The sequence below is a fragment of the Neolamprologus brichardi genome, chromosome 14 (genome assembly GCF_056152115.1).
Source record: "Neolamprologus brichardi isolate AB-2024 chromosome 14, ASM5615211v1, whole genome shotgun sequence".
Lineage (NCBI taxonomy): Eukaryota > Metazoa > Chordata > Actinopteri > Cichliformes > Cichlidae > Neolamprologus > Neolamprologus brichardi.
The window spans coordinates 30,019,842-30,042,543 of record NC_142117.1 but is presented as its reverse complement, the minus strand read 5'-3'; the positions used below and the strand labels follow the sequence as shown (position 1 = coordinate 30,042,543).

The 22,702-nt window shown below is 42.5% G+C and overlaps 1 protein-coding gene across 4 annotated transcripts in view; it reads left to right on the top strand.

Annotated features, from left to right (window-relative positions):
- The window catches only part of robo2 (roundabout, axon guidance receptor, homolog 2 (Drosophila)), a 259,431-nt gene that overhangs the window by 102,730 nt on the left and 133,999 nt on the right, over window positions 1-22,702 (top strand). For 3 of the 4 annotated variants that reach the window (XM_087851100.1, XM_035910251.2, XM_006796555.3), the window contains exon 2: window positions 16,393-16,719. In XM_087851100.1, the coding sequence (XP_087707226.1) occupies window positions 16,393-16,719 (327 nt within the window). Of the gene's footprint in view, window positions 1-3,132; window positions 3,698-3,834; window positions 3,937-16,392; window positions 16,720-22,702 lie in introns of those variants that run through there. The other variant, XM_006796554.3, reaches the window with a different exon arrangement.

Below are 22,702 nucleotides of genomic sequence, written 5' to 3'. Positions count from 1 at the left end.
AAAGTGCTGCAAATACCTCTGCTGGAACGTGTAGCCTACAAACCCCCAGAGTCTGCAGATGCTGTTGTACACACTCCTGATCATCTCGTAGATATCACTCGGTCCACTTGGGGACCCCCTATTGATTCTCAGCCATGCTTTTATCTGCAGAAAACAACCACACTGTAGCACTTTGTGTTCGCAGCGCTTTAGTATAAGCTGAGCCTCGTCATGGACAATTCTTAGTGAGAAAAAACTGCAATAATTAAAGGGTGGAGCATTTCATATGTAGGCTGATCATATCAGTCGTCTTTGATGCTTCTCTTTGTTGTATTGATTTGCAAACTGATATTTTGAGTACTTATATTTGCCATAAAAGTAAGTGGACTTGACCAATTAATGCCATGTCATTTGACAAGTAGACGAGGATGGATGAATGTAGGTCAACCGTCCCAATGAATGGCTCCACCCATGGATCCGTCAATGAGCAGATGTTCTGGGGACATTAGTGGGTAGTTATCTGATTGATTATTAGTTTTGATTTAATTAAAAACACATAATTGCACATGAAAACATGACAGAAATTAGTTTAGGTCAAAACAAATGATTCATTTCAGCATCTGGTGGTAAATTTATATATATTTTGTCTCTTTGTGGAAAAAAAGGCGCACTTGCATGCTTTTAATATATTGGAGTCCTGCGTTTTTAATGCACTCTTTCCAAACCGCTGCTCCTGATTTGCTTTCCCCCCCAGTGACGTCAGCCTCATTTGTTTGTGGTTACACCTCATCTGCAAGCTTTCAGTTTTTGAAATGAAAGAACTAATCAACCCAAGCAAACCTTGTTTGTCAGTAATATTATAAATGTCACCCTAATGAAAGATTTGTAATGTATTTCCAGCAGTGGAATGAAGCATAAGCTTGTATCCTGGTGTCCGTGAGTTATCAGTCCGTTGCGTATGCCCCCCAAACTCATTTTTATGTAACATGCCTTGTCCTGAGTAAACACAGCCTCCAGTTTAATTAAAATAAATCCACTTTGAGCTGATATTTAGAAAGCCACAAAATATCACTGCTTGTGCTACAGATAAAGTGATTGAGAGTGGGGAATAAAAGGCTGGGCTTGGGGGAGAATTACACTCTACTTACTTTTCCATCAATGAAGCCATACACTCCATTGTTTATGTTTGAAGTGGGCTTTTCTTTTTCGTAAATGACCTTTCTCCAGTTCCCTTTTTTCTCCCTCTCCTCTCTTTTATTTGCCTTCAACCCTCAGCAACACTGATGACACAATAAATTTTTGTTTGCCTCTTTGTGTGTCTGTTTGTGGCTGCACGCATCTGCTAGAATCTAGGACACTGGAGAGACACTGAGAAGACAGCATTTGCATGCAGCTCACAAACATATTAAAATATGAAGACAAATCACTGTGTCTGGCCAGCTGACAATGCTCCCTGCAACAAAAGCCAGCTAGCAAACTTACAGCATGTCGCAGTTCCCCGTAAGGCCTTTACAGGGCAAGCTTCGACATGTAGCTCAACAAACAAACAGAAGAAAAAAGGGGCCGTGAGCAGTCAAAGCTATCATTAAAGGCGGTGGAAGTGTTTCCTTCTGCCACAGCTATTCGATCATGTGCCTTAGCCTGTATATTGTTTTTAGTGGGAGAGCAGGGCTTTCAAACACATCTTGGGGGCACATATGTTGGGCTTTGTTGTATGGCTGACTTTGATGTAAATCACAAAATGAGAAATCCAAGCCTTTCAGCCCACACTTCTGCTAATGTTGCGTCCATTCAGAGGAGAAACAAAGCACCAACTTGTTAGATTGTGCTTTCCATCTTTTTACACTGGCGTGCCCAGAGCTGTATTCTTTAATTTGCAAGCATGCTTATTTATTGCTTTGTGCCATTTTTGATTTCTGAAAGTCGTTTGAATTACACAATATACTGACTGGGGAAATGAAATGATAATAGTTTGGTACAAATTTTGGAAAACAGTTTGTCAGCGTAATCATAACCTTTTGATGTAAAACAGTGCATTCGGCTTGTTATTTCCTAACAGAAGATTTGAGGTTTATTGCACATTGCGTGCTGAAATTGCCCCTTAGGTGTGGCATTTATCAAATTATGTGAATTCATCTACTTGATATAACACAGCAATGCACGCAATCTCCAAGTTTTCTTATATCCGTCACACTCCTGTTGGGTCTCCATATGCTGTACCATGGCTGTATACGGCTTCGTAGGCCGGTATTAAAAAAAGAGAGCATGGTAACAAGAAGGTAGCCATAGCTGACACCAGTAGGGGGAGCTCACAGTTCATAGCTCCCCCGTAATAAACCCTGTACAAAAACATGCAGAAGGCTGCTGCGCGGTAGTTCAGACCACATACACGAACCTCCCCTCTATCTCTGACCATCAGCACATCTCTGGTCCACCTTGTTGTTTCCAATCATGATTTGGCCATGATTAAAATTGGACTGTAATAATGTTGTCCTCTGCATTCCGTGTGTGCGTCTGCATATCTCGCCCTTAAAAAAAAATTTGTGTATTTATTTGTTGGTATGCAGAGCTGCTCCTCTCCTCATCCTGGGGCAGGGCCTCGGTCAATCAGTCATTGATTTCTGACAAAGATCATATTTACAATTCTGCTTCAGTATCTCAATGGATTAATATCCTCATGCTATTCAGCGTATAATTTCCCAGCAAGTGTAATTTGCCTGCGTTCAAATATGGAATATATTGATTAGCAGCATTATCATATGATGAATGAATTCCATTCATAAAATAACGTGATTCTTATGTTATCCTGTTTTCGTTTTCCACCTTTTTACCGCTGTTGTCTGTGCGGATGTAGTTGTTGGCCCCACTAGGAAATGTTTCAGTAAATAAGATGCTTAAACTCCTTGATGTCTTCAGATAACATTGTTCTCCAGCATCAAGCCCTGTGTGGTGAACAATGACTGCACTTGAGGCTGTAAACGTATAAAAAGTTAAACTCCTAATGTGTAAACATTCAAATATGTGTAAAGTGGTTTTATGGCTTTATTATCCTCCCTCTTTCTCTCTCTCTGCTTGAAATGCTTATCTTGATTATCACAACTTAAGAGAGATTCGGGCTGACGTCCAAACTCTCCTCGTCCTCAAACCACTAGGCTGCTCTCTCCGCGTCTCGCTCCTGATTTCGCGAACCGATCCTTGTTTTGTGCGAGTGCGTCGAGCTTCAGTGTGGTGGGCTGCGGGCTGTGCGCAGAGACCGTGCGCTCCTAGCGGCCGCGCTGTTGAAACCCAAAGGCAGAAAGAGAGGAGGATGTTAAACTGTAGAATGACTGTACATTTACAGCGCTGAGCACATGGGTCTTTCGGGAGCTCCTTCTCGCTGCAATAACACAACTTTCTGGAAATGCATGATAGCTGAAGTTTGGTTTGCTGCCGAGTCGTCTCTCCAACTATGGAGACGTCGCTGAAGATTTGAAAGGTGCCAGAGACGCGTCTCAAGGACCCGATAACGAGCGGAGAAGTATAGACACTATGCTGTGTTTTCCAGTGTGGACTTAAATTACCTTTCTTTCAGACTCGGTTCATTACAGCGTGTACAGTAGGTCATCTTGTCAAACAGCAGAGATTGCAGAGAAACTCACGGGGCAAGCAGGGATAATATCCAAAGACCGAGAGTTTGGATTCAAGGTTCGCTGTGTATTTACATCCCGCTCTGCTCCGGGTAAACTACTACTTTAAATGGATCCTCTCTGTTTCTGGACCTTAACACTGGCTTTTGTCAGTAAATAGGGCCCATCCATAACTCCTAGAAACACGGAATTGACTTGATTGTCATTTTGGACATATTTCTTTCTGTAGTGAAATCGAGGATTTACGCGCCCGCCGTGGATGGTTAATATGCTAGTATGGGTCCGCTAGCGTTCATCCTTGTCAGTGGACTACTGTATTTTCAAGTTGATGGTAAGTTACTAAACGCGTTGTTGTGTAAAACTCCTTAAATATATTATAATGTTCTGTTCTTCCCTGACTCCGCAAGTCCCTGCCGTGCAACACCCAGTTTAAAGCCAATTTTGTTTCTCATTTATTTTACAGTTTAATTATTATAATAATAATAAGTCGCCATCAGTATTGGCTTTTGGGTGATAACATGACGAGCTTGTGGAGTTTTGATTTAAATTAATTTACATCTCTTCAGTGCTTATTTTTCATTTTCTTCTCTTTTTTCATCCACTAAAGTCGAAGCAAAAAAAACGAAGAAATGCTTAAGACCAACAAAAAAGCTCCTCCCAAGAGGCTAAAATCGGAGCAAAGATTAGGTTTCTTTTTCTTTTTATATGCAACAGATGAGAAAAAGCTGTTCAATATATTATAGAACCATAGCTCATACCATGACAGAACACTTTAAATGTGTTTTGAAACACTTCTGACTGTGACACAGGTTTTAGAGAAAGCTGAATATAAATGATTTCCAGGTTCTGTCACAGCGGCTACAGGTATTTCCATTGCAGAGGTGAGAGAGACCCTTTTGGAAAAGGAAAATAAATAACGTATCAAACATATGAGATTCGATGTGGTATAAATGGAAGTAGTGTTGTATAAAACAGACAGTAGCCTAGTTCTGCTCTGTAAATTTGGGGGTCATTGGCCTGCTTCTTATATATGCTATGATTGTACAATACTCAGTGTCTGCACTCTGCACTACATGGCGTGGTTTCTGTGCTTTAGGATTTCAGAGCTGTGGTTGTGCGTTGTGGTGTAAGCTGACCTAAACCAAATCTGGAACAGCGCCACAGTTTATTATTTCCATTTGTTTGATTAATGTTTAATGATGATGTGGATTACAGACAAGATTGATTCATTTCTGCAGCCAAAAGCTCCTGCCCTCTTGATCCAGTCTACCACTGAGTGCCCAGTCAGCATCTTTATATTACATGCTTCTCAGGATTCTCTGGCCTACAAGGGAACTAGTTTAATAGAGGAATTAAAACAGCTTCAGCTAGAGAGTTAATGTAATGACTCACAGCAATCATCAAAATAGGACAGCTTAGGTGACGGAAATCGTGATTGGAATGGGTCCAACCTGTGACTGGCGAAACGATAATCGGTATTAAGATGTATTACCTTCAAATTCCATGGTCTGCTTTCATTTTAGTGCTTCTTTTGAAAAGGACACACCTTTTTTTCAGTTGTCTTGCACACTGTCTGCACAGAGAATCAGAGGCTTATAATCAAAGAATGAGAATACTTCTGACGAGTCTCGTGCTGGGTCATTATATTATCATACGTGAGTGATGATTCACACACATGTTTGTATTGCATTGTTTGCTCAGTTTATCCATATGTGAAGCAGTTTTTTTGTTGCCCCTGAATGCAAGAGTCTGTAAGGTCCCATTTTTTCTTTTCTTTTGCCTGTCAACCCACGCTTTTGTTCCTCACAGCTGCAAGTTTTGGTTCTGAAGCGTCTTAGTTCAGTGTCCACGTTTAGTAGTTTGCAAATCAAGTCTCCTTTCTTCTGGGAATTGAATTTTTTTCCCTTTGGCCTTTTTTTGGTGTTTTTTACTCTGTTCAGCCACTGGTTGCTAAGCAGTAGCTGATGGCATTGCTAGCTGGACAGAGAGAGAGAGAGCACATCTCCCAGGGAGCAGTGGATCTTCCCAATCATTTGCCTGTCACCCTCCTCCCCCCTCTGTCTTGCTCTCCTATTCCATCCCAGCAGAACTCACCCATCACCCAGCCTTTTAAGAGGTAATCTTAGGGTCCATGGAGAGGGAGGAGCTTCCACTAAGAGTCCACTTGGGCAGACAAAAAGGCCTGGAGTTGCATTCACTGGGCTGCATAGCCAACAAAGCCAAGACTTGTGAATGGCGTCAGTCACTGTTTAGTGTGCTGTGATTAATACTGCTAGTGTTCAGGAGAGGACTGATACTGGGAGGGAATAGGTGGAGAAAGTGGATGTGTGTTGGCTGTTGTTGGCCAGAGTTGGAAGACATTTAGTGACCCGAGACAAGTTGTGCATCTGAAAACAGTTTTACCACAGTGTGTGGGGTTTTTTTTGTATGAAACAGGCCCACTGCAGTAGGATATACTTTCTGGAATACACATGTCCGCAGCTGTTTTTGTTATCTTACAAACTCTGCTGTGCTGCTTTTGAAGCTGGTTTAGAACATGCTTTGCATAGTGGACATGCACTCCTGACCCTTTGCTATTTTGAGATCTCCTGCATGCCTGTGTCTGATGTAGGAGCTGGTGACATCGCATTCATCCTGGGTGATACACCAAGAGGTGCTGAAATAAGGAGCAACTTAAATATGTCAAGGAGGCTGTTTAGATGGCCGCTTGGGGATGGGGTCGTTTCTGTGGATAGTGTGTAGTTTTTGATTCACCAGCGGGGTTGGGGCTTCACTAACGCTGAGTCAAGAGAAACTCAAACCAGGAGAGCGCGCGCGTGTGTGTCGTGTGTGTGTGCATGTGCGTGTGTGTGTTATGGAAAGGAGGAGGGACAGAATGGGTGCAATCAAATCTAAAAACTGAGAGAAGAGTGGTTTAACAATATAATCTTTTAAATATAAATTGCAAGGCTGATGCTTTATTACCAAAGAACACTGCAAACTAACAACTCTGTTGATGGTTATGATTAAATGAGAGAGGTTTATAGTGCCGGCCTATAATGGCAAGTAAGCCCAGATTAAAATAGTCTAGGTGAATGATGAGGCAGGCTGAGGTCATTGCGTAAGAGCCATTGCGATTCGTGCCCCAAATGTGATTGTTCTGCTCGAGCTGGCAGTGTTTAGGCAGTGTTATTGTAATTGCGGTTCATTTGCTGGAATGGGGTTGCTGTAATGGTGAACCTTCATCTCAAATGTACAGGAAAGTCCTCTCTCTACTGTCTCCCATAGTCTCATCACTGTCAAGGAAGTCGCCTTGCTCTTCGCCATGAAGCGCTACTGATTAACATCAAAAATGAGTTAAGACAACAAGACTGAAGCTGGTAATCATAATACAAAGTGACCGAATAGGGAACGAGGAAATGGGATGCGGTGAGCACTTGTCCAGTAAAAATCAGCTTCCTGATCCTTTTGTGCCATTTAAGTGATAAGTGTTACTTGGCCGGTAACGTTGTCATGTCATCTTCTATGATGTTTTAACAGCCAAGTCTGGCTGCTCAGTGGTTCGTGTTTCAACAGCGATCACTTCACACATTCAAGGCGTGATAGAGTAAAGTTTGAGCTCTCCATAATTCTTTTAAATCACAAAAATAATGCCCTGTGATCACTGAGATATAAGAGGATTCACAGCTGTTTTAAATTCTTGAAACACGATAGGTAGCGTCTTTGCATTTTCATGGTGCAGATGTGGGAGAGAAAATGTCAGCTTCAGACAATGCACATGGCTGGTTTTCCTCTAAGACCAGCAAAATGGAGGGAAGGTAATGCCACTTTTCCCTGTTTTACCTCCGCTTTATTAAGCCCCAGTCAAGCATACCCCTGACATTTACAGAGCAGAATTGCACAGAGAAAAAGACAAAATAACTGAGAGATTACAACAGGACCAAGTAGAGGTTTAACACTATTAGGTAGACAGCTAGTGTCTTTCGTCCCACAATATATATTTTCAGATCTTCCCGCGGTCTTGCTCTTCCCCTGTATCGCACGTACACACATACTGTCATTGCTCAGGTATCCCATCAGTGGCAGTGTCAATGAGGGTGGAATTCAAACAATGAGGAGTTCTTTGTACACCTGTGATAGGAGCATAAAGTGGGAGTGTGTTTAGGTTGGGGTGGGGGAGGAGTGATATGATGAATAGAGATGACTAAAGCAAGTAAAACAAGTGGTAAGGGCCTTCACCTGTCTCACACACCTGCACTTATAGAATACACACCTGTGCTTACCGCCTGGGCCCCAGAGCACAGATATAAGCCTCAGTCTGTTCTGTCATCGTCTTTGTTTCGCAAACAGCAGATTAAAAGTTGTAAGGGGGCCAGCAGTAAATAAAGGTGCCGTTATATAAATCAGGATGTGCAGGATGTGTTGCTCATTTACACTGTGGAGTTGATGAACAGTCCTATCAGGAAAAATGTAACTGTCGTAAGAGCACGGCAAAACAACACGACATAAGGACTGAGTATAACAGAAGCTGGTAGTGATGTGAACACGGAAGGGACTGAGAGTTTGTCTTATCTGTGTTTTCATGTTCCAAGCTGCACTGAAATGTTGTTTGGGGAAAGCATTTATTTACTCTGTGTCCCGTTGCCCTCACCCTGCCCTCTGTTTGGCTGTCTCGCGGCAACCTTCAGATAGGAGGAAGGGATGTCAAGGTTGAGTGACTCATGGAAGTACAGGGAACTGTATAATCCATGCTTTTAGGATAAAGCCCCCCTACACAAACAAACACAGATACACAAATCCACCGTAAACTTACAGACCATACAGATCTATACTGACAAACATAACGTGATTGCAGGAGGATAAAGTAAGAAGAAATAATGCACAACTGCAACATTGGGGGGATGTATGTGTTTTTAATTTTCGCCGTTTTAAGCCAAAAAACAAAACATACTCTCTTGTTCTTCATTGTCAAGACTTTGTGTGACAGTTGTACCTGAGCTGAGTATCTCACCAGTGTTTTAAAGATGAGGTCAGGTCTGGTGATAAAAATGCATGAGCTGTCTCGCAGTGCAAGACATATGAAGATGGACAGCCAGAGTACGACACTCAAGCACACATCCATCACGCGCAGCAGTAGTCCAGCACAGCTGTAATGCTGCTCAGAGTGGTGAAGCCACTGAATAAGTGTCTTGTTCCACCGTCTTCATCTCCTGCCCGGTCTATGGATCACCTAGCCATGACAGCTATCCAGCTTTTCTTACCTGAAGCTAACTGGAGGATAAAAACCTTTAGAAATACAAAGACTCCAGACTATAGACCATCACCTCATTAGAGTAGTGTTTCAGAGCAGAGGCTATAACTTTGATGATGCGCAAATGAAAAATGCACACTACTGTTCCTACAGCACTGTAGGAACCTGTTCTTGTCGTGTCCTTGCTGGGAAAAGAAAAAAATGGCACCCCACTGCTTTGTAAACCTAGTCACCGTGACCCGGGGCGAGTTGATTTACTGTATATAATGACTCCTGGTGAGACTGGCTTTGTGGTTGAAGTTTCAGTGGGGAACGTGGCATCAGCCAAGTGTCACAACCGTTTCGGTGAAGAGGACAAAAGCCCTAATCACATCCTTGAACATTTGAACTCTCCACTTTCACTTCCAGGATGGTGGGGATTTTTTTTTCTGCATAGCTGCTCCCGGGCATTTGTCACGGAGAGGCTATGCAACACAGAGCCAGCTCCAGAATTATGAACTGCTGTAGGAGTGTGTGGGTAAATGTGTTTTGGAAACACTATTAATAACCATCAAAGTCTTGTTTTGTGTTAGCGTGGATACATGGGCCTCAATAAACTGAATGAGTCCTCTTCCACTTACTGCTGGCACCCTTGACCCTGTATCCCAAAGCAAGACCACACTAAATGTCTTGCGGAATAAAAATTTAATAAATCTTATTCTGACTTGCTTGGCTGCACCTTAAAAAAGGAAGTATCAGAGCCGGTGCTTTGCTTTCTGAGTTTATCGGTTGGATGGTGTGGTTATAGCTCTTATTTTTCATGTTTCCATCTGGAGTTAAGCTTATCTAAGGACCACTGGAGTGCTTGACATGCAGGGAGGACCAATGAGTTTTTATATTTCCTTGCTTTTTTTATAACTTGGGTAAGAAATCCTCTTAAAAAATTTTTGGGTTTGACCTCTGTCCTGTCAAATAATATCATTAATTTTGAGAAAATACTTATTTTTTGTTTGTGCGCTTACATAGGAGGCTTAGGTTAGTTATTTACCTTCTGACTACCTGATGTCTCTGTGTGACATACATATGCTCATCCTGAAGAGGACTCAGCTGAATGAAATGCTTGTGGTTAGATAGCAGAGAGATACCGTTTCTGAACACATCAGTCCTGGTTTTGACCTTTCTGTTTAGTCTCTTTTTTTTTTCTCCTGAAAAACCCCACAGCTAAATTTAAGTTAAATTAAGGTATTTATTTGAATAGCTTATTATTTTGAGTGCTTTATGAAAAGTAATAATAATAATAATAATGGATTGCATTTATATAGCACTTTTCGGTGTGTCAGTATCTCCCAGCCTAACTGTAGGCAGCTAAATAAGTCTATTTAGGATTAGTCAGTCCACTTACTGCAAAATCACACAGTCACAACTCAACACCACGTGTCACCTACACCCTTCTTTATCCCCCTCCACATTTGATCAAAATCTATATATTTTTTTTTCTGTTAACACCTGAAAGTGATTTTGAGTCAGCTGTCTTTACAATTACACGCACTCTGCACACACGATATACCATGAAAAGATAGATCTAAACACTGCTGCTTTCTTATCTAATTTGTAGAACATTTACAGAGATTAAAATGACCAAAGAAAATTGGACTCTATTACGATTGCTTATTACTGATGATCATTGCATGACTGGAGCAAGTGAACATTACCTTAACTGTAAGGGATTCTTTGTAGTGGAATAGGAAGGGGAGACTGGGCTGAAATTGAAATCGTTGAGTTTCCAAGCACACAACTTTAATATCAAGGTTACTGTCATGGTGCAAAGCAAAGGCCAACAGTCAAATGCTAGAGCAGAGGCTCTTCAAAAGGATCTGCAGGAAAAAAGAGAGGTTTGAAAAAGGTGGGGTGGCGCAGTGAGCTACACGCTTCACTGGCCCAGGAATCGGAAATCATTTAATCTGCATCACGCAGTTTAGTATCCCTACCAGTGGCCTGACAGCCCCACAGAGCTAGCACTGTACTCCTTGTACTAATCAGTCCATACAAAGAGAGGAAGCAGCACGCTTGTCAACACTTTTCCCTTTACAATAAAGCAGTCTTAACTGTTTTTACGTTATCCTGCTCTTCCTCCTTTAGTATCTTGTTGCAAGTCAGCGATCTCCGCTCTTTTGAGACGAGGCAAGTGCTGAAAAGTGATAACATCGCCTTTTCTGTGCATGGCTACTCATAGTAGGGTGGAGAGTAAGAATGGGGGAAAAACAAGGTTGAAACTCCTTGAAATACAAGCAATGTGAATCAGCCCTTTGCAGTAAAATCAGATATTCTGTTTCCCACAGTTATCTATTTATATATTCCATCTGCATGGGGGAGAGAGTAAATACATGGATGCAAAGTCAATTTGACCCCACCTCGACATTGCCTGAAATACACTCAGAATGGAATTCTATCTGATATTTGTTAGAGGGAAGCATGGATGCATTGAGGGGTTGGGAGCAGCTCATAGAATTACCCCTGTGTTTGCTTTCAAAGTATGGATCCTAGCAGGAGAAGAGAGGAGCAGTATGCGGAGCACTGAGGTGGAACAGACTCCATCATGTGAGCCAGTTACCTAGCTGAAACCCCTCCCTCTCTTGAAACAGAAGATGAAGCGGAGGAATCTGCTCTGCACCTGTGAACACTCTTCATTTCACTCTGTGTGTCTTCAGTTTGAGGATTCTGCTGTATCGAGTGGCTGGCCGGATGCGCTGGACTGGGCTGGGCTCCAGCAGATACAGCAGGATGTCTCCAGTGACACCTCACTGAGATGGGCTGTTTGTCTGGTATTGGAGTATACTGGCGCTCATGCGCTGTGACGCCACTGACAGCTTGGCATAAAGAAGATGAATTTCGGGTGCAGAACGGGCTGCTTGGAAGTGTCACGGCAGGGCCGGTGCTGAGGCGTAGAGGGCCAGTAACATCCGTCTTTCACCATCACCAGTTTCCCCCTGCTGCTTTATCGTATTTCCCCTTTGATGACATGACGGATATGACTCAGTCACCCTCACAGTGAGGACAGCATGTAACAGGACAGGGAGCAAGTGAAATGGACAGAGGGATATGGGGAGGTAGAGGCGGAGATGCATAGAGAGAAGGAGATCGAGTGGGAGGTTGAAGAGAAGTGGAGAGAGTTGGGAGAAGTGGGAGGCAGAGGGAGGGTATACTTCAGATTGGACAACATGGATCTAATGCATAATTCATTCACTCTGAAAATTCTTTGAGGTTTTCTTTTTTTTTTTTTTTTGGACAATTTTATATTCACTGAGTCCACTGGGTTTCAGCACTTTCTGCCCGAAATACCTCTGCCTTTTCCACATTATAATATTACTGCATTCCTGGCCCGGACCTTGGTTTTTTCTGTTTGATGTTTTATGGCGCTTTGGTGACCAAAAGTTTTTGCCTTGGTCTGGGGTTGCCATTGGTTACAGCATGCATCTGTTGGTAGAATAATTAATATCTCTTTGGGGAGCCCTTCCTTCAGTGCTCTTCCTGTGACTGGTGTGTGTATTGATTTGGTTGGTGGGAGAATTTCTCCTGGGAGCTAATAAAAATAATTACAAAAAGATCATCAAAGGCCTGGCCTTCTGTTGCACACATGAATAAATATGTGACAAAGATAACAGAAAAGACCAGTTCAAGGTGTGTGGTCAGTGGTAATGCAGGAGAATGAGTTGTAGTCAAGCAGCTTTTTATCTCGGATTCAAACGACAAATGTTACCCATCTTATCTTGTTTAACCTATATGTTTTTCAGTTATATTTCAATGCTAACGTCACATATTGGTTGAAACACTATAGCGGGAGAAAAGCGGGTGCTCAAATACTGCACATTTCTTGGATAACAGCACAGCGAAATTGCATCCATTTCAGTGAAGCTGACATAAGTAGACGGGAAGAAAAAAGGCAGAAAAGAATCAGCTTCTGGTTCAGTAATCCCTCTCTGATTTCATTCCCTGTCTGTGTGCTTGTTTGTTTGTTCTGTGGTTCCTACTTTTCTCCAAAAGTGGATGACTGCACAGCAGTGGTGAAAAGTAATGGCGGTATTATTGCAGACAGGGGGAAACACAGCATTTTGATAGGAGCGTGTGCCCTGAGACCCAGTGAAGTGCACTCGCCTCAGCTCAGAGAGCACTTGATTGCACAGCACCAATGATCACATTAAAAGGGCAACAGAAAGCCCATTTACCGTAAAGAGAGTGGGAAAAGGGGCCCAATAGGAAGCTGAAAATTGACTTTCGCTCCTGTGAGGAGTTAGGTCTGATGGCTCAGCAGTGGGAATGTATATAAAGTTTTTTAATTTGATATTTTTGGACAGTGCACATTCAGGGACAACCCTTGTTCATGGAAGCCACATGAGGGCTGTAGTAGATACACTCGCTTAAGCTTGTGCAAATATTTTTCTTTGCACTTTTCAAAGTGAAACTGCTCACAAGGTTTATGTGTTGAAGTTTTCCAGTATTGAGATTAATGGGTCATTTTCAAACCATATTCCACAGCATATGGATGTGCTTTTAACCTCTACACCTGACTCAGGAAGGACACTGACCAGTCACGTCTGGCCTTCTGTGCACCCAGCTTAGCTTTTTTTGGCAGTGAAAGGACAATTGTAGAGGCATCTGCTGTGTTCATTTCCACAGGAAAGAGGAGACCAGATGGAGACTCAAGGTTTAAGTGATTAGAAAGCAGTAGATTGGAATACAAATTGGATTCAAAGAAATTAGACTGATAGAAATCGAATGGAGTCACTGCAGTTTAGTCATGTCCATTGGCCTTAGTGGAAAGCCACTGCACGATTTGTGGATTATTGGGGAAGCAGATGCTCCAATGAGATAAGAATAAATGTGCGTTTGACACTGGATCTGAGGGAGAAGGGGGCCTACATGTCTGTCCTTTATCTTGCCCTCCATTTATCAATGTCACAGTGTTAATTACTGCTTAATCTATTAAGTCACTTATTGCCAGAATACAAACTTGCTCTTTGCCCTCTCTGTGACAGGAAAATTGGCTGCTAGCTAGGTTATTGTTCCCTACTTTTGGTGAAAAAGATAGCAAGCTAATACGTTAGATTTTTGTTCCAAACACCAGCTATACTTCTTCAGTTTTCCACATAATACCAATGAGATTAGATCATGGACTCTGGGGACAGAATATTACCTACCCCTCTACTACAGATCGCTGTCTGTGGCACCAGTTAGTGCAAGACACCAGGCCTGATCACTAATCAATGACAGGGAAATGGAGGGAATTAGCCCAAATTAGGAAGAAGAGAGAACAGACTGCCTCCTGTTCAGGGGTCAATATGTCCCTATCTGATCCCTGATTCCTGACATTTTGTGGACTAGTGCACATTTCCAGACTAAATCTGTGTGTTTTGTGTGTGTTTGTGTGTACACGTGCACACACATCCACCACACTTGCTCTTTGAAGTGGATTTTATGCTGACCAGCAGGTTTCTGCTGGCTCGTGTCCCTTTGCCTGTAGACTCATGAGGAGAAAAGACCTCGGTACAGCTTGTCCTGGTTTCCCCTGGGAGGTTGAAGTGTAACGGGTGGTGGGATGTGCAAAACCCAGCCAAACAAAGAGCTGGAACCACCACTGTTATGCTTGCATCCTGTGTTCAAATTACCCCTTACATAAGCACAAAGGCCTATGTGGTATACTGCACTTCTGTGCAGCAGGCATCATTCTATTACCCCACTGTACTGCCCCCAGGGAAGGGCACAATCATCAACTCGGCTCAATCACATGCACACCTGCAACAGCTTATTTTAAGACAAAGAGCTGAGCTCTTAACTTAAGGCAACACTGAGTGGTTAACATTTAGCTGTCAACTGAAGCAGAGTTATTGATGAGGTATTGAATGGTTCAAAAGAAAAAAGGGTTGTTGGAAAACTGTGCCTCATTCCCCATTCCCTTTGCTGTGCCTTTGATTGCTGGATCAGACTGTTTGATTGTTGCATGGTTCCCATGGCTTCCTTGATATAAGAGTGTGTGTGTGTGCGTTTGTGTGGCCTACAGTCTCTTATCACCATGGGTAAGACCTGGTCACAGACACACTGCGCACTCTGACTCGGAGAGCATTATCTTAACTGCCAGGCTCCAAAAGCTTACCCACTGTAAGCTCTAATGAAAAGGAGTGGGCCAAGGTTTTCAACCACAGGGGATTAGCATTTGACATTAGTCTGGACCCCAACATTCATATTCACATCACATGCCTGCTTTTTGCATAGTGAACTCCCACTTTTTCTGACTTTTGCTGAAAACCAAATATAGAGGGCAGATAAACAGCATAATGTGGGTCTATGTGTGTAATTCTAATGTAAGCTAACTGTATGCCTTCATTCACTGTTTGCCTATAGGTTCCATTACTCTCAAGCTCTTGCACGGGCTGAGAAGAGCAGATATAATTTTTTTTTTTGACTAACCTGTTATGGTTATTAAAAGCTTTAATAGGCTTTTATTACAAGCTTCCATCCCAAGTCAGATATATAAAGGCACTTACCACTGCTATTTGGGTCCAGGCAGCAAGAAAAATAGCAAAAACAACTGCTTTTGTCACCTGGTTTTTGAACAATGTGAATCGAATTTGGGGGGGTTTAAATGTGGCCAGATTAGCTGTTTTGGATGAGGTTTTTTGTATATATCTATTGCTGTTGAGTTGAATTGTAGCTTGATGGTTTTAGATGTCACTTAGTGAGTAGTAACTGCATTTGTAAATTATGTATAGGCTGCCAAATCAACTCAGCAGAACACAGTGGATCGCAGTGGATAGTGGTCATTACACAGAAAGTAGAAGTTCTGTTGTCCTTCTTTTCCAGTATATAATAACTTGAGTTTACTTTTTATTTGAAAAAGTGGATTACCAGAGTTTCTTTTCCTAGTAGTTACTATTTGTTTGTTTTTTATGGGATACTTAATATTGAATTATATATGTCCATCAATTTTCTTAATCGCTTTTCCAATCCAAGGTCACATGGGCACTGGAGCTTATCCCAGCTGTCAGGAGCAAGAGACAGAATACATTCTTGACAGGTCGCCAGTCAATATAAATGGCCAGAACATGGAAGCAGACAATCATTCACGAGACATTCACACTTACAGACAAAATCCCCAGTTAAGCATGCATTTCTTTTGACTGTGGGAGGTAAAAGGCAGTAGGTACCCAGTGGGCACTGGGTAAAAACTCCCACACATAAAGGGGGTGACCAGTGGGTTCACCCAGGACCCCTTTGCTGAGAAACAACACTGTTTATATGCGCTTTCACTGTGCCACCTGTTTATATGTTTTTCTTCTTTAAGAGTAAAAGTTGTCAATTGATACCTTGGAGACCGCTTCAGAGCCACACCACATAGCTCTTGCTCTGGGCAGAGGTCGGTCTTCCCGACCCAGACAACTTATTTATTTTGTTGCTATGAGTTGTTTATTAATTAAAACCCCATATTCCCACTATTTTTCTATTGTTTGTTATGGAAGAGGTTCTTGGCTTTATAAAGCTTATATAATAACATCACTGAACATAAAACATCTTTTTTTTCCTCAGGATCCCGTCTGCGCCAGGAGGACTCCCCACCCCGGATTGTGGAGCATCCCTCTGACCTGATCGTATCCAAAGGGGAGCCCGCCACTCTCAACTGTAAAGCAGAGGGGCGGCCAACCCCGACAGTGGAGTGGTACAAGGATGGAGAGCGGGTGGAAACAGACAAAGATGACCCACGTTCCCACCGTATGCTGCTGCCCACCGGCTCGCTTTTCTTCCTTCGCATCGTTCATGGACGACGGAGCAAACCAGATGAGGGAGCCTATGTCTGCGTGGCCCGGAACTACCTGGGAGAAGCTGTGAGCCGCAATGCATCTTTGGAAGTAGCATGTAAGTCAAGAGTCTCTCTCCTTTTGCTTCACTTCTCCTCTTTGCTGGAGTTCAAAATGATTCTGCTCACATTATGTAATTTATAAGGACAGATAAAGAGAAATTCTGATCTCACTGCTTACTGATGGAAAGACTGGATTTGCATTCAGCACATTCAGAATACATTTTTGATCGAATCAAGCGTTGAAACATCGTCTCTACTGTAGGTACTTTAAGTAAACAAGTCAACAATTTCTGGCACTATTTTTAGTTCATTTCATTTTTCTTCTCCATTTACAAACAATACTAATTTCCTGCTGGTCTAAAAGTGCCACTTAAACCCTATTATGACGTCACAGTGTGGAATATTGGTCGGAGTTTTGGATAATGAGTTTTTTCTTCCATGCACTTGATAAATGTGATCCAAGCCCAAGGGATATATATTGATGTTGTGTGGGTTGGAGTATGTACGTAAAGCTGCTGGGAGGCTTTATGATGGGAACATGATGGCATGGCTGACGTGGCTCTCTCGCAGGTGAGTGGGGGTCGAATGACAAGCACAGTTTGTGATGGACATTTAGCACAGGCCTTCTGAAGTCTGTTGGTGAATGGTGACAGGCATAACCTGAGCTGTGGATCGAATTGCCTTTGAAGATGAGCCTACCCCCCAGCAGTCTCAGAATGGGCTTCCTATACAGCCACTCCCAGGCACCTCAAAATGCCCATAAGGTGGAGGGGAAAGTCCCTATGTCCTTATGTTGTGGAAGAGGAGAATTCTGATCATGAAAGTGACAAACTTTAGACAGTCTCTCAAAATGTTGAGCTGGACTCCTTAGACAACATAAAACAAGCAAAAATTGGAAATCAAATGTTTTCGATTTTTAGACAAAAGAGAGCAGGAACAACATCCTCTGCCTGTAATTGTATTTCTGAGGTGATGACAGTAAAATTCATAGTTAGTTTTTGATCCTTAGGAAATGGGTTGGAGGGGGTTGGTCTCTGCTTCTGATCCACTGCCCTGCCTTCCCGAGGGCCTTCCAGTGGCCCCCAGGTGCTAACTGTGTGACAGCAGCTTGATCTATCGATTGCTGTAAGAGGCCTCTCCCACTCTAAATGAAAATTCATGAAAAATTGATGAACCCTCTCGATTATTTTATTTTTTCTTTCCTTCTAACACGGTTTCTTAGCCTTTCTTCTTCAGTATTCTCTCTCTCTCTCTTTCTCATGGTCTCGCTCTCCCTCTTTCTCATGTAATATGGACTGAGGAGCAGAGGGGGTTGAATAGAGGCATTGACTACTTGAATGGCTTAAAGGTGAAGGGTGAGGGGTCACTAGGGCAGGAGGGAAGAGCAGAGCTAGGTGAAGAAATATGTATAGCGCACATCTGATGGGTATTAACAATTTTGAGAGTGAGGTTCAGCATACAGGCTACAAACAAGTGTACAGAACTGGACATGTTTGTGTAGCTTCATACACTATACAAGGTATAACAAAAGAATGGTGTAAAGTAATCTATACAATACTCCATCATAAGACAACACTACTGGCTAAAAAAATAAATACACTGAATTTTTCACTCAGTACTTTGAGGTCTTTACTTTTTAAATTACAGTGAAGACTTCTAATTGGAGTTTGGTTTATTTTAGCTCTGCTGTAAAACACTTAACAAGGACCAACTATAAAAATGTGAAATAAGCTGAACACTTGAGCATTCATTATAGTGACAGCATACTGGACTGAGCCTGTATGAGGCATAGCAGTTTGAGAATGACGGCAATGGTGGCCTGACAAAGATGGAGTGTGGGTGCAGGAAAAGGCTCTGTTCGGCAGTCATTCACTGTGTTACTTGGTTACAGTGTGATGGTGCACAAATGTGACCTTTTGTTAAAGTGGGGTAATTTTGATTTGAATTATTCTAATAGTAGGAGATCAAAGCCCTCAGAGGCATGTTGAAGAAAATGGAAAAGGTGAGGAGAAGGAAAAAGATGTTTAAATATTCAGGTAGTGTGTTATATGGAGACATTAATTATTTGTTTCAATTTTAATAATACTGTAGGTAATCCTGAGCATCTTGAGGAAGAATTTCCTGAAGCTGATTGGCAGCATTTCTTTATGAGCTAATCAAGTTTCTGGCTTAAGGTACCAAAATGGTCAGAAACAGTGCAGAGCTCCAGAGTCTTTTGTTATTGTACTTTTGTCATGGTTAGAGTGCTTTTTCCATCTTTTAAATATAGACTATTTTTGGTCTTTTAAATGTGATTAGATGACCAAATAATTATGTTCCTTTCCAGTAAACTTTAGGTATTTGTTGACATTTACAAAGTGATGATTAGAAATTTAACCTCCGTGATAAAAAAAAAAGTGCCCATTTTGCAGCGTATTTCCTCTGTGTGTTTCATTTTTACTGAGATAAGGGTATCATAGAGCCTGAAGAAGAGGGAGGGGCACTTTGCGGCACGCTCCATGCCTGGTCTGTTTTGGGCCCTGGGCTTTCTCAGTTTTCTTTCACAGCCAGGTCTTCAGGGGACTGCGGGGGCAGAAGGGGGGCGATGTGCTAAATCCCTCTGCATTCGCTTTACAGCAGTGATTAGCTTTATCAGGTCCTGACATCCGTCCAGTGATTGTAAAGCCAAAGCTAATCTCACAAGAAAAAGTCTTAAATCTATATCCATGTTGAACTGGATTTGTGTTTATGATATGTCTTGTAACCCCCCCCAATCCTCCCCCATCCCCTGCCTCGATCTCCCCCTCCATTGTATTGAACGCACCTTTGCCCCCCTTCCATTCACGAGTGGTTGAACAGGACCCTGGTGAGATAATTGAATTGCAGTTCTGAAACAGATTGAACTCTGTGTCCACTGAACAGAGTGGCGCTGCTGCATGCCAGGCATCAAGCTGGGCCGGACTCACCACTCTCTCTTTTAGAGGAGGAAATGTGGAGTGAAGAGGCAAAGGGGGAAGAGCCCTCCAAGAGGTGCCAATGCATTATTAATGTGGGCCCGAGTGGGCAGGGGCACTTGTGCCTTTACTGGGCTTAGGTCTGCAACCTTGTCTCCTTTAAGTGTTGGATGTTGAGCACAAATAGATGGACAAGAACATGAACTGCTTTGTGTTATCTAGCTCCATGGTGCATGTGCAGAGTGTGGGGATAATGCCCAGACATCACTCTGCTGCATTTGGGGAGAGATTTCATTATAGCTGTTGTTCACTGTGCTGTACTTCAGAAGATAAGAGAACTTGTAAATGTGTTGCCTAGAGGGTATCGGAGCAGCCTGCCTTGTAATCTTACTCCTCTTCAAAACTGACTCCAGGCCAGCAATATGGGATATACTGCATATAAGAGAATGTGCCCCTTTTCTCTTTTCAGGATAAACTAGGTCAATGAGCAGGTTCATAAATCATTGTGAAGCCTGTGTCAGAAATGCAAGCTGCAGCCATCGCTGCTGCGTAAATTGCTAGCTCTGCGAGTATCTGTGTATATGTAAGTGTGACAAGGCACACCTGGGGCAATAGGATCCCAAGGAAAACGTTAATTAGCCCAATCTTTTCAGGTGCTTGACGCAAACTACATCCACCTGAAACTAGCACATATCACTTTTAATTGAGTGCCAACTGTGATATAGGCCCTCTGACATGTCTACTTGTGTATTAACTGTATGTAATCATCAGGGGAAAGGCACCACATATAAATGAAGACAAAAAAAATGAGTTTTAGATGTATAACTTTGCAGCTTTGTTCGGTTTTAACCTTTAAAAATGCAAATGACACTGAAACGAAACAGATGTCTTGGGTTGGTTCTAAATGCCGCTTGGAATGGGATTGGATGACTTTTAAAAAGGTCCTTTGATATCATCTAATGTACCACTTCTGCAATTAAGTGAATCGTTAGGTAGCAGTTGGTACTCGTACAACAAGGTAATTAGCAGGAAAATTGAGTTGGGAAAGGTGCGAGTGTTGAAGAGAGGAGGAGGGTTACCAAGCTGTTGCTGTTGTGTCCAGCATGAGGGGGGAGCTAATAAAGGGATGGGCCAAAAGGAGCAAGCCAGGTGGGGAGTCAGGATGAGCTGCACTGCTGAGCTCATCTGGACTCATTATTCCAGTTCAGAAATGAGAAAACGGGGTGACAAGTGCACACAAACAGCAGACACTCACGCACTTACACACGCGTGTTCACAAACACCTGCCCTCGTGCTTGTATAAACCCCGGTAGACTGAGGTTTAATCTGTGTGGGAGTCCTTGAGAAATAATGAAGGGTAATGAAGAAAACAGCAACAGCGCAACCATTACAGCGCATTAATGATGCATGCTACAGTTAGGAAATACAACACAGTCTCAGAAACTCTCATTTGTAAGTGTAATATGTAAGTGTTTTATTCATACCACACATCTTGACGTGTCTGTTTCTTTATGTTCTTAGATGTGTAAAACACAAATTTCCGGGTCCATCTAAAACAGTTGGTCTGGTTTTTCAATAACTTGCTCAATAAATAAAAGATCAGTTGCTCACACAGATAAAATAAACATAAATCTGCTGCTGACACCACACCAAAGTATTTTCTAGTTTATTACATTTTCATATAAAAAAAAGTAAGAAATAATTTTAAAAAAACCTTCCTGCTGGAGCTCACTGTTGTCTGAGCTGAAACAAGCAGTGATGTGACGGAGGAAAAGCAAAAAGCATACATGCAGAAAAAGTGGGAATGTTGTCCTGTGATAAGAGGGATGGGGAGAGAGGGCAAGCGTGTGAAACATATCTTCTCCTGATAGTGTTAGAGAGGAAAAAATCCCTGATTAAATGTGTCAGCTGGAGTTTGCTGACCTCTGTAGAGATCTTCCTGTCTATTCATATGCACATACACACACACATATATTCAGATGCACGGCTATAGTGTTTTCCAGCCATATACAGCGTCACGCAGCTTGATCGTATCACCTTTATCAGTCACAGATGGTCACAGTAAATGAGGAGCTCCTACAGATACCTAACTCCTGTGCCATGCTTGGAAAGAGGCCGGGCTGCAGAAATGGAACAGAAATTTGGAAAGTCTCACAGGAAGATAAATCATAGGGATACACTACGGTCACTAACATCCTCACTGTCTCTCTCTCATACACACACACACATACACATCCTGAGACTGCACTTTTACTTTCCTCAGCGGGCTTTGTGTCCCAGCTCTGACCTCGCCAGCTCCACCTAGGGAAATAGATTACCTTTAGATGAAGTGACAGCAGTACTCTAGAAGGGAAATACGGTGCACATACATTGTGGCTGAATCACGACAACAGTAATGTAGAGGTGTGACAAAAGCTGCAGACAAAGATGGAAAATGTGGTGAGTAGGTGGCGAAGAGATCGAGTACTTAGATCCAAGTTTGGGATGACCTTTGACCATCTTTCTCAGCCTATTATCAGTCTTTTTGTCTCCTTTTCTTTCAAACTTCACCTCTCTACTTATACCATTATGTCACCTTTGAGTGTACAAACTGAATTAAGTAAGTGCGTGGCGCTCCGTCAAGGATGCCATGGCCCGTCACAGGAGGAGTGAGCCATCAAGCAAAGAGTGCTGAACCAGCCGCTTCTCACGCCCATTAGTGGCCAGCAAGATGAAGCACCAGTCGCACCAGGTTTTGTTGTGTTTCTTTTATATACCCCGCTCTCGCTTCTTCACACTCTCCCTCTTTCTCCCTTCATAGTGACACTTTTATTGATGGCCTCTCCGCTCTGACAATGCAGGTCTATTGCTTTGTCTCTTCTCCCTGCCTGCCTGTGTTTTGCCTCGTCGTCTTTGCTCCACAATGTCTCTCATCACCCATGCTACATACCGCGGATGCTCACTCACCAGAAAAAAAAAAGTTAAAAAAGAACCTTTGCATTAACGTAGAGTCTATAAATTGTACAAATCTGACAGCACTGTAGAAAGCGAGCCCTTTTAGACAGGTATCAGACAGTTTCAGATGTAGACTGAGCTCTAAATTATTGAAACATGTCTGCAGGCTGAT